Raw genomic sequence first — 12,951 nt, forward strand, 5'->3', positions numbered from 1 at the left:
TAAAGCGCGTCGGATTTTATACATGACTCGTCGCAGTCCCTGAGAAACTGATAAACAAGTACAGGTGTCAATATTTATTTGATGCTGCATATCTGATTTATTAAGGGCACGAGTAGAGCATAATGGGGTATGTTTTAGTACAATATGTAAAAGTCAATTAATTGACCCGCTCGTTTGGACAGACGGGAAGTGCAGCTTGGCACCGCCAGAAAGACACGATATCACGGGCCGCGTGGTAACTCACATGAGTGTTAACACATATGGTTGAACCAGACACAGACAACACCAGAAAACAGTTCTGTCGCATCTTGTGGCCGCAGCAGTTCGAACCACAATCGTGATAGTAGTGTAGCCATTGTCACAACAAGAGTCGCGTACATAACAGAGCCATTGATTCATGAGTAGCCTAAATGACGTGTAAAATGCGAATGGCTGCAGATTTGATTCCGTTTCACTTATGGCAGACTACACAGCGCTCCAACTGGAGGTTTGTCTCGAGGTACGCACATATGCCAATAAGGGACATTCCAACGTTAAGGTGGCAGGTCTGAACTTGTAGGAAGTATACGTATGTCGGTGTACTGCTCGCTCGTTGAGGCAGTGCTGATGCGTTTTGGTAACGTTTGTGGTAAGTATCAGCCTAGGCAAATGGCACAGGAATGGGTCCAAACAGGCTTATTCAGTGCGGTTTTGTCTATATGTCTCTTCGTGCTTCAGTTTCGATCGTCATCTCCACAGTAGTGTCGTCGTATGTAGCCACCACCACTTTCAATGTGTAGTGCCAACGATGAACGCAAGTTTATCTGTCGATAATTGGGCAGTAGAAAACTGGAAGAATCTAAACAATTACGGCTTCACTCGTGACCACGGTAACGTGACACATCTGATAGTGATTTCTTCAGGGTGTGCTAACTTATTATTGCACTTTTACATTTGGAAAATTCTTTCAGAGTTATCGCCTACGCTTTCACTGAAACGTGACCACCCTTCCTGAATATGTTTGTTTGTTTGTCCTCTGTCACTGGCTTGTAGCCACTATGAGGAATTGGCAAGATTCGGATGGAATTAGAATGCGATTAGTACATTCAGAAAAAAATAAAACAACAGATATAAGTTGGAACGGATCAAAGGAATAGAAAATAACAAATAATTATACATTTAGCTAAAATAACTTTTTGAAACAGCTATAGGCTCTACAGTAGCTGAGCAAGCATTCTTGTGGCATTGCCCAAGAGAGGAGGTTCGAAGAGAAAGAATTTCAGGAATTGCAAAATTCGCTTCAATTTTTCTAGATGTTGTTTCTAGAATGCATGCTTTTCCTTCCATGTGTAATACAGAATAAGAAAAAAGGGGTCAATTGTCCCATCTTCACCACAGTATGGACACAGCTATGAGAGAGCCAGACTAGCACTGTGTCTAACATGTTAAGAAAGGTATTCGACACCGAAGTCGAGTGAAAGTTACTTCAGTTTTACGTTTTTGAAAGAAATTTCTGCGCCAAGGGTGTCGATACTCAACAAATTTAGTTACAGCTGAGTTTAAAACGTTAAGCATAATAGCACGTGACCTGAACCTAGCTGTAGTAAAGTAAGTTGGCGCTGGACGTACCGAGAGAATTGGGTCACTGGGGCCCGCTCTTTCCAGGCCATCTGAAAATGACGTGTACTTCTTTATCTTGTCCGACTTGCTAGTGATGCTGAAACCATTTTGAGTGTTGTTTAGCAAACGCCATTTAGCGACACGTATATTGGGAAGTTTCATGATTCACTTGTTGCGGATGGAATACGTGATAAAGCGAATTGTGAACGCGAAACATTTCGCTACTGCAACGAAATGCTGCGTGGCTATCAGGCGACGAGATCGAACCGCAAAAAACGAATGCGTCTTCTCAACAAAGCTGTGTCAAACAGCAGAAAAATCCATCTGTAGGGGGAATAGAAAGAAATGCGAACACTGGATCACGCAGTCTGAGAGCATTGATGCGCTCTTTACCATTTGAATATATGAGTTCATCAACAGCTTATTTAACACTATAGGGCCTAGCCACACTATAGAGCTTAGCCTTTTGGATACGGCAAGTAGAAAGCGCAGCAATGCCCTCAGACCCCATGCTCCAGCGTTCGCATTTCTTATTCCCCTTGTTCGAGCCCATCATTCCCTCCAACCACAGCTGAGTATGCCTATGCTTTCCTTGGCTTGATTGCCCGCTGGCTTTATATGGTCATGATTAACAAAATTAGAGCACCTCTGTTTCCCTCATCCACGTTCATTCATAGCGAAGGTCTCAAATCTGGAAGCCTTGATGAGATTAGGCGGCATACGAGTGCTTATTAACCATGTGCCTTCTTTCCTAAGGTAACGTGTTACGTGTCGCCATCGGGCAAAAAAGGGTGTTCCACATCCGTCCACCTTGGCTCTGAGGGGCGCTGGATAACACCCTCCCCCCCCCCCCCCCCCACCTTCCCCCCGGGCTAGATCTAGTACACATAAATACCCAAGTTAGTGGACGGAATGATGACCCTCGCTGTAGCACGATTGGTTTTGCATCACATCCGTAATGCGAAGGTTCGGTCCCCACCGGCGACAAATTATCGTTTCGTGCGCATTCATTTTCCCTGTTTTAGTTTCTATATTTGAATTTCAACCACAGCTAATTATCCTTATGCTTTCCTTGGCTTCATTGCCTGCTGGCTTTATATATGACCATGATTACCAAAAATCGAGCCCCTCGGTTTCCCTTATCCTCGTTCCACCAGTATGTACTTAGTAGTTTAATATTCTAAATATTATGTGCAATATTAAAGCTCAGAGTGTGCCGAGTGGTTGTGGTGGTGGAACACCCAAGCTGCCCTCTAATATTCCTAATTCTTGAGTAGGAACATGCATAGGCGTTGCATGTAGTTTTGTCTCGCAGAGTGCAATTACACTTTCTTGAAAAGTAGGTGGAAGTTATAATGTCGCAAACATCAGCGCGAACGACGCGTTCAGGGGAATCGCACCGGGATTCACACTGGACGCTGCAGGACCTCTCACTGGACAACATCGACAGCCGCAGGACTTTCTGCCCTACGTGCTGCACTGCGTTTCATTGATCACGAACAACCACGCAAATGGCCAACGTTCTGCGACTCGAAGGCGGCACTGCAGAGTTCATTGTCAGCCTTGTGTCGGATCCCACATGAACAACTGATACTTTAAAAAAAATTATGCAGATGCCACGCACTGTATGGGAATTTCTGATATCATGTCTCATATTACTAATTCGATATTCAAGACTGGTGTGTTTCCTAACGAGCTTAAGCGCGTAACGTCATTCCAGTTCTAAAAAAAGGTGACAGTACATTAATACATAACTACCGCCCTATTTGTATTTTACCCTTTTTCGGCAAATGTTCTGGAGAAATTAATCGCAATGCGTCTATCCAAATATCTCACTAAATTTAATATTCTCTCTTCATGCCAATTTGGCTTTCGTAATGGATGCTCCACAGATTTGGCACTCATACATCTAACCGACCAATTAAAAAAATAATTGACGATGGTCTATTTGCAGGTTCAGTTTTCATTGATATAACAAAGGCATTCGACTGCTTAAACCATATTATCCTTTTTGCTAAGTTTGAGGCTATCGGTGTTCGTGGTCCTGCGCTCTCAATATTAAAAAGTTATCAAACAGGGTTCAAATAGTGTCTATATCTAACGTCTACTCCAGAGAACAAACCACTAACATTGGCGTCCCTCAAGGATCCATCTTAGGACCACTACTGTTTTTGATTTATATCAATGATCTACCTAACTGTTTGTCCTCTACTAAGTGCATTCTGTACGCTGATGATACTACCATATTTTCCTCTGAGAAACACATGTCACTTCTTATTAACAAGCTAAATACTGATCTACAAAATGCTTTAAGTTGGTGTAATGCCAACCTATTATCTATTAATGCCACCAAGACTAAATTTGTTGTATTTTCCTCACATCAACAACATTCGGCATTCTCCCCTTCTTTAACTTTCGGCTCACACTCCATCTCTCCCAGTCCATGCTCATCTTTTCTTGGGATTTCTCTTGACTGCAGGTTGACATATGAAGATCACATTTCTCACATCAAAAAGAAAATAGCATACGGTATTCGCGTTCTAATTAAAACTCGTCCCTACTTTACACATAATACATTAATCTCGCTATACCACTCATTCATTCACTCTCATATTAACTACGGCATACTATGCTGGGGTAACACTTATAACACTCACTTGGCATCCCTCCAGGTAATCCAGAACCAATCCATAAGAATAATTACAAGCAGTTCATGCTTTGCTAATGGAAAATCCGTACTACATGAAAACAACATCCTAACCATTTCATAACTCACCAAATATAATCTAGGAATTTTATTCTACAAATATATGACTAAGGAACTACCATCAATCTGCTTCTCACCCTGTGACCTAATAGCTCATAGTCACACTATATTTGCGCTCAATAATAATTTTCTTCTACCTAAAGTGCGAACTAACTATGGTAAACAGACTGCGGAATTTTCCGCAATATCGCTTTGGAATACTCTACCACCTATCATCAAAATGCAAAAAAATTATACCAATTTAAAAAAGAACTAAAATCATTCATAATAAATACTTACTGAAACTCTCCTTGTTTTTTTTGTATTCCGTTTTTTATATTGTCCTGCTGTTAACAAGTGTTCTTATTACTCATATGCTATAAACATGTTTTGATATTACTCTTAGTTCTCATCTGTACTACTGTTGCTTTAAACATTGTATAACATCATAAGTGTCTTTAGCAGGAGGTCTCGATACAGTCTTTGACTATGGGACCTCCTTATGTATACTACGCACATGCAATTATCTGTTTTTTACTAATAAATAAATAAATTGTGAAATTGTGAAATTGTATGAATCGACGTAAGCTAAGCTTTCCGTGTTGGATGCTTTGATTGGCGATAATTAGCGGTGATTTTGACGGCTAAAGCTTAATTTCTTCAACGTTTAGGCTAATAGGAGAGTGGTGAGTTGACGTTAAACGTCACCTTGCGTGCACCACTGCTGTTTGCCTGCGTAGTACGCCGAACACACAGGGAGAGGTGTTTGCTTGAAGCGTTGTTGTGCGCCATATTTTATAACCTTTGAGAGGGTTGAACGCTGTCATTGCCTCATATGGCACATTGCATTGTGGCAGAAGTATTAAACTTGAATTTGATTATGTAGCTGTATGTGCAAAAACCACACTCGGATTATGAGACAGGCCGTAGTGGCGGACTCCGGATTAATTGTGATACCGTGATGTTCTTTAATGTGTCCCAAATCTATATATAAGTGCACGTGCGTTTTATATTTCGCCCCCATCGAAATGCGGCTGCCGTGAATGGAATCAAATCCATTACCTCTAGCATTGCCATAGTCTCAAAGCTAACGCGGCGGGCACAGAAGTGTTGATTTGACGGTCGACTGCTTCCGCAGTGTCTCCTGGACCCTGCGGTGCGCCTTAATTATAGCGGCTCTGCTTCCGCACGCCGTGCGTAAGTTGCCCGCTTGACATGTTTACATGGCGTTCATTTTTCAAAAAATAGCAGCAACGTACTATACCGTATAGCTTGAACTTAAGCTTATCATGTTTCCCCGCAAGCGCTGTCATATAGTAGTGGGGTTTCCTTGCCTTCTCACGTCACCTCCCCCCCACTCTTGTATGGGAACTATCACTTTTCCTCCCTCTCCTTCTTCTCCTCTCTACAGTTCTATCTGCGTCCCCTATGGCCTCGCACATAGTATAAAGGGAAGCGCTGCAATTTCTACAATGCTTCTGAGGGGAGTAACGGATAATTACAGCTGTCAAGCGGCTAATGTGGCGACGGCCAGGGAGCTCCAGAGGGCATTGTGCACATTCGACGCGGTGAGGTGAAACCGAGTTTCTCCTGTCGCCTTTCCTTACTGACTCGCACCTGTCACCTATAGACCTTTTCATCGGGCGAGAAAAATAGGGCGCGCGGCGAGCCTTTCCTCCTCTCTGGCTTGGGCGATCCGGCGCGGCGCTTGTCGAAAGTATTGCTGTCGCGTGCTGCGGAACGATTTTGGAATGTTTTAGATCGTACTTGGTGAAATTTACGCCATGTCCGTTCATATAGGGTCATCAGGAAAGCCTTTCGGTGCATCGATAACTACCCAGTTGAAAAAGACAACAGGAATTCCTGTCGCAACTACAGAAATTTCTGTTGTACAACAGGATTTTTCTGTAGTAACTACAGATTCCTGACGGAGCGACAGACTTTTCTGATGTACAACAGACATTTCTTGTTGTGACTACAGAAGTACACTCTGTCGTATGTCTGTTGTTACAACAGAAAGCTGAAGCTCTGCAACAGATTTTTGTAGTACTACAGAAAAATTTGTCAGCACAACAGGCACCCTGTTGTCTCAACAGAAATGTTCCTGAAGTAACTCAAGAAAATTCTGTAGTGCTACAGAGAGCTGTTGAAATACTACAGAAACCTATCGTGGCAACAGGCCCCCACTTGTCACAACAGAAGTGTTCCTGAAGTAATGCGACAAACTTCTGTTGTACTACAGAGAACTGTTGGTGTACGACAGAAACTTATCGTTGCAACAGGCCCCCAATTGTCATAACAGAAGTGTTCCTGAAGTAATGCGACAAACTTCTGTTGTACTACAGAGAACTGTTGTTGTACGACAGAAACTTATCACCGCAACATCTACCCAATGATGACAACAGAAGTGCACTGAAATTATGCGACAAGCTTCTGTAGTGTGTACTACATATATGTAGCACGGAATTTCGTTTTGACACATAACCTACTGTGAAGACATAACTCAGTTTAAAAAATCCCAGTTGAAAAAGACAACAGGAATTCCTGCCGCAACTACAGAAATTCTGTTGTGCGACAGAAGTTCCTGACGTTTCTTAATTGAGAGACATCTCTGACGTTACGACAGAGATTCTGATGTCGCAACAGAAGCATTCTGTCGCGAAGGCCAAGAGTTATGAAGTCGCAACAGAAACGTTCTGTCGCGACAACAAGAGTTCTGAAGTCGGAAGAACAGCTTTATATCGTGACAGCGACCCCGACGTTACGACACCAATTCTGACGTCGCAACAGAAACATTCGGTCGCGAGGGCCGAGAGTTCTGGAGTCGCAACAGAAGCGCCTTACGTCGCGGCCCTTTAAAATTGTATGTCAATTTCAGATCGGTGATGTACACTGTACTTTTCTCTTGCGCGGTATTCAATCGCGCTTCTCTGAAGCCGGCAATGCTGATAGCACCAACACCGGTATTAAAGTCGACGTGGCCAATACTTATAATTGTCCCGTGACGACGCGGCACCAGCAACGCCCTGCCGGTCTCCTTAAAATCGGCCGCTGATCGAAATCGTACCATCTGCCGGAATGGCTGCGCATCCGTTTTGTTTTATTTGGTAAAATGTGGCACACAGGCCTGTGGACTTACATGTGCTGTTACACTGACACATTAGTTAATTTCCCAGGAATATTTCCCAAGCTTATGCGAAGCGGAAAAGAAGTTTTGGGTTGTTCCACAAAGTTGCGTGAAAGCCTGTCTCGCTCGGCTCACATTAATCTGGTACAGCGCTGCCGTGAGAAGCCAGTATGCTGTCAGAAAGAACACTCATCCACGAATGTTTATGTAGCTATTTTGCATTGAACACACGAATTATATGCGCGCTCGAAAGTGTAAAGAAAGAGCGACAACTGTCGAAATTAGCAGAAACAACCCTAACAGACACCGTTGCCTATTTCTGAATTTCTCATTTAATATGGATATCGTACATCAAAATCGATGTTCTAGCACTCCACGATGTACCTGTCGATGGTAAGAACACTCTTGGTCTTCTAGAGATGCGGCACTTGACGCGGTGGAGTGATAGCGCATCTTGACCCTTAAAACGCAAATGTAAACATCAGCGCATCAGCACATCGTACTGTTCACATGGCCAAAAATTTACTCTCGAAGGACATGTCAGCGGTGGTGCAGTGGTAAGATTTCGGGCTCGGAATCGTGCAAGTTCGAATCCTTGCCGCGGACGTTTTTTTTTAATTTTTTTTTCACTTTTATATTTTTCTTTTTTTGTACTAACAAATTTACATAGCCTTCAGGAGGTCTCTGTCAATTTTTAATTAAATATTGATCATGAACTACAGGGCTTTCTCATACAGGACGTCACACTACAGACAACAGAACTACAGACAACAGAACTACAGGCAACAGAACTACAGGCAACAGAACTACAGGCAACAGAACTACAGAAACAGCGTCCCAAAATACGACAGACTGTCAAAATTTCCTGTTGTGTTTTTCAACTGGGTACAGTAGTCAGAAATATGCCTTGGGGGCGCAAAAATGTGGCGCGCATAATCAGCCGCCGTGTACGCACATTATCAGTCGCGGTTTGCGTATGTGTTGTGAACTTTTTTGTTTATATCGGTTTTAGTTCAACAAAGAATGCTGGTTTCTCTGTATATGGTAAATCAGCTCACTGTCTGATCGCTTGGCGGAGGGTGTACAACATAAAACATAAGAGCGCATACTCGTGCACGGCCAACCTAAGGCAACCAAGAAACATCTAAGCGGCAGGCGCTATCAAATATTTGTGATACACCGGCATCGTTCTCAGGCATTTGAAGTCTAGCAGGCTTGAAATTACTATATGTTTACGCTAGCCTTCCTGCATGAGGCCGATGGCGCTGCTCAACACAGCGATCACTGCTGTTGGTGAACCAGCGTGATACATATATAAGCTGTGTGCTTCGGCATTGCCTTTTTGGCCTTATACTGCCATAATATATGAGAGGGATCGCATAAAGGAAATGCGATGACTATTTTTGAGGACGAAAAGTTTGTAATATGTGTGAGTGCGTCGTAGAGAACGGAATGAACAACAACAACAACAACAACAACAACAAAATTCGGTTATCATTCTCTTTCTCGAAAAAGCAAGATAAAACGGGATAACGCCGCAATACGGCCTCGCATAGTCACTCCGCGCAACGCTTATAGATATATAACCGCTGATGCCGTATGCTTGGACCATGCGCTATATAGAACAAATATATCTGTAATCCAGCACCTACCACTGCTTAGAACGCTCGCGCAGTTCGTAAACGGTCGCTTTGCTGGACAAGCTTAATTCAGACTGTAAGGTATGCTGCTACTACTAGCCAGAACTATTTTATTCATGGGTGGAAATCTCATCCATCGAACCAAGTAGTCACGCAATGTAACCTGCAGCGAACAGTTTGAACGCTTGTCAAAGTATAACAGCACAGCTCCTAGCAGAACGGTACCCACACTGTTACGATTGTCGCGTAGGTTTAATTTCTCCTAAACCACAGCTTAGAACCATAGAGGTTAATACTGCAATAAGGTCACATTAGTGAATGGAACATTCAGAAATACACAATTGGTATCCGAGGCTGATTGTAGGCTAAAGTATATGCCCGCACACATCGCGCTGCATGCTGCGTCCGCCTCAATGCCAGCAAAAAGTCCGGCCATACCGACTTAACCACGTCAGTACGACTAACACTACCGTTTAATAGCCCAGACGCACGTCATGCTGAATAGACCGCGCGAGCGCAAAAACAAACCCCAGAAACTATTGCCGAACGTATACCTGCCATGCAAAACGGAGCGCTCGCCCAAGCCATCATGCCGAGTGCCCATAGATGGCGCCACTGCGTAGCAATATGGTAGCGCCCATGAAAAAACGGTGTCACCTATATACACGCTCTGAACCACCCCCCCATGCGGTGTATGCGCGACAGCAGCAGTAGCAGCAGTGGGAAAGTCGAAGGAAGAGGCAAAGAAAGCTTCGCTTTGAAACCGCTTAGCTGCGAAGGGACACCACGTCATTCTTTAGCGGTTGCCGGGTCATGTGGTATTACAGGTAATGACAGGTATTGGTGCGGATGAAGTGGCTCGATTAGAAGCCCAGTATTTATCAATCCTGCTTTTAAGGATGCATGCTGTAAGAACTTCGCACATTTCGCCAAGAAGCTTCGCATATTTACACGCCAGTGCACGCTGCCTGATTGGAAAGGGCCCATCTTCAGACATACGCGACTACATTCCCAAGCGTGGGCACCATCAGGACTGACATTGTGAACCGCGTTCGGTCGTTGCGAACCGTAAGATCGAAGAAGGAGCGCGCAGCAACACTGTTTGTAAGAAACCAGGCAAACCGGCATCAGTACGGAACGGCATGCAAGCAGTTTAGCAACGAATAACATCATATGGTCGGCAACGCAGGAGTCAGGTGAAGAATGAAAGGAAGCGATATTATGGCTATGTTTTTGCGATGCAACCGCTGCGCCGAGCCCTTTGCGCCAGCTTTACCCTTTCCACCACAAAGCGTTCTTATTCAAACAACTTCAGAGGAGTTTCTCTACAGTACGCCATTAGCGCGATTGAGGTGGAAGCTTTCAACTATTTTCAGAAACACACGAGTTAAGCCTCCGCGCTGCGTGCCTTGACGACTGCTGCTTGGGATTCCCCTGTTTTCCTTTGTTGCATCCTGGAGGCTGCCTAGTGGGTCAAGGTCACGTGAATTATATTCGCCCTTAAGTGCTGGCTACGTGCCTATTAGCTGCAAAAAGAATTAGAGGGCATTGTGACATTAAGTGCACAACTACCAGCTTGATATATCGTTCATGCAACCGCCATACGAAAAAATACCTATAAAAACGAAATTTTTGGTTTTATGTGCCAAAAATACGATATAATTATGAGCTACGCCATTTGGGGACTCTGGCTCAATTTCTAGCCCCTGGGGTTCTTTAACGTGCATCTAAATAAAAGTAGACGAGTGTCTCTACGTTTCGCTGCCATCGAAAGCCGGCCGCCGCGGCCGTGGTCGAACCCCTCAGCAGTAAGACACCACAGCCACTGGACTACCGCGGTGCATAAATAAATATCTCTATATGTCGGCGTGAGTCCTAGCGACAATGCGTTAGTTGATAGATGAAGTAGCCGTTAAAGCACAACATAATATGCTTTAAGCAAAGGAGGCGTAGTTTCAGGAGAGAAAATATTCATTTATGTCTGTTAGGCGTACTGAACCAAAATTAGGTTTAATATAGATACATGTCACATCACATGTCAAAATTACATGTCACTGACATGTAACCATCATAACGAGTGCAACGTACTGGTATTCACCGAATCATGCACATGCCTACTGTCCATAGAAGCACTTATTTGGCACAGCGTCGCATCCTAGAACACAACAATGACACCATTTACAGGCCAGATTATCAAGAAGAAAGTTATCATGCCCATCCATACTTTTCCTCTAATACAAAGTGTACATGCACGGAAGCAGAAAAATTGCTACAGCAGATAATTGTTCGTTTGGAGCACAGCATATATATGTATTTATATATGGTTGACGTACACTCAGATTGCACAATGCTGTTAACTTAGTTATATGCCCGATCGTCTGCAGGCGCACGAGATTTGTACAGCACGGGTCCAGTCTATATATTTTCGACAAACAACCCTTCACGTCATTCTTCTTGAGAAGTTCGGATGCGTCCCACGCACCACAGGTCTGCTCGTTGGCTAAACTGTCAACACCACCTTATTCACTGCCGATAGATGTCTTTAGCTGATCATCCACCAAAAACACCGGGCAGCCAGGCAGGGTGCAGTAACACGCCGGTACAACTAACGATAAGAACAATTTACCTGTCCACAATTGAACTTTTCGAGCCATCTGTCTCGACGTCTGTTAAATCTGAAGCATTCCACGTGTTCGCCGACGATGAACTGTCATCCTCCTCAGCGGCAATTTCTTTTTGTGGAAAGCATGACGGTAACACCGATATAATCAGGCGGCCATCTACCGTGAACTTCGTGCAGATTGCATCCGGAGAGACGCCATCAGGAAGCGTGAACTTGCGCTCCAGCTTCTTCCAGCACTTGCTGGCCTTGTTTTCGACGACGGACGTCGTCTCACTATCACTAGCCGTCACCGAAACAACGCCTTCGCGCACCCTCACAGTCACAGATTCGGGCCTGTAACCCGCTAAGTCCAGTTGCTTGTTCTCGTAGTTACCTGACGGATCACCATCAACTTTCCGAAAAGCCTCAAAGTTTGGTTCCAAAAAAACGCCCATGTCGTCCGCGCAGTCCGGGTGGTCGCGGGCGAAGTCCAGCCACTCGGCGTCCAAGTCCGCGCAGTCATCTCCATCGGCGACTTGGTAGCTCTGAAAGCGCGTGTGCACTGTATCGACGCGCACCTCGAGCCCGCTCGGCGTGGACCATTCACTGTCGAAGTTGATAGGCACCACTAGTTGGGATTTGGCGGCGGGCTCCATCGGAATCGTCGTTAGTCTGGCATGCACACTATCAAGCACACAACCACAACTATGCACGCGCGCACCTGAACTGCCTGAACAGCCAGCTATTCCAAAGTAGCGTACACCGAAAGTTTTGATAGTAACGAGATGATATTACACTCGATGCCTAACAGGGCTTTTGAAGTGTTCACGTATAACGATGACGCCAGACACATCAGTCGAGCGCGCGTCAGAACGAACTTTTCATGCGGGCCTCCACGACTAAAGAAATTATAGCGCAAGACTTCGCCGCTGGATTCCTGCGCGGCCTGCGGACGCGAACCACTCGCTCGGTGGAATGAGCTTGACGCGTCGCGTGGCCCGTTATTTATAAACCTTTCCCTGGTGGCCCAGTCGGCGCGCCACCGCAGGGGCCGCAGGTCGCGCGTCAAGCGGCCAGGCTGCTGCAGGCATTGCTGGCGCGCATCACCTGTGGCCCGCTATCCGTCTTCTACGAAACACCACAAGTCGTTATGCGTCATGTCGCCGTCATAACGGAGAAGTTAGCTAGGGAGTTCGCAACAGTCTGCTTATGCGGAGATCTGCTTTCGAGGCCCAAT

At 44.9% G+C, this 12,951-nt stretch overlaps 1 protein-coding gene across 1 annotated transcript; it reads right to left on the minus strand.

Moving 5' to 3' along the window:
- Window positions 1-11,065: 11,065 nt before the first annotated feature.
- Window positions 11,066-12,675, minus strand: LOC135902666 (uncharacterized). The gene has a single exon (XM_065432881.1). The coding sequence runs from the start codon at window positions 12,368-12,370 to the stop codon at window positions 11,735-11,737; it is 636 nt and encodes a 211-aa protein (XP_065288953.1). The 5' UTR covers window positions 12,371-12,675; the 3' UTR covers window positions 11,066-11,734.
- Between the last annotated feature and the right edge of the window lie 276 nt (window positions 12,676-12,951).

Source organism: Dermacentor albipictus, chromosome 1, assembly GCF_038994185.2.
Source record: "Dermacentor albipictus isolate Rhodes 1998 colony chromosome 1, USDA_Dalb.pri_finalv2, whole genome shotgun sequence".
Lineage (NCBI taxonomy): Eukaryota > Metazoa > Arthropoda > Arachnida > Ixodida > Ixodidae > Dermacentor > Dermacentor albipictus.

Excerpts from the sequence above, each read along its gene's own strand:
- LOC135902666 (XM_065432881.1), bottom strand. The coding sequence starts at position 12,370 with ATGGAGCCCGCCGCCAAATCCCAACTAGTGGTGCCTATCAACTTCGAC.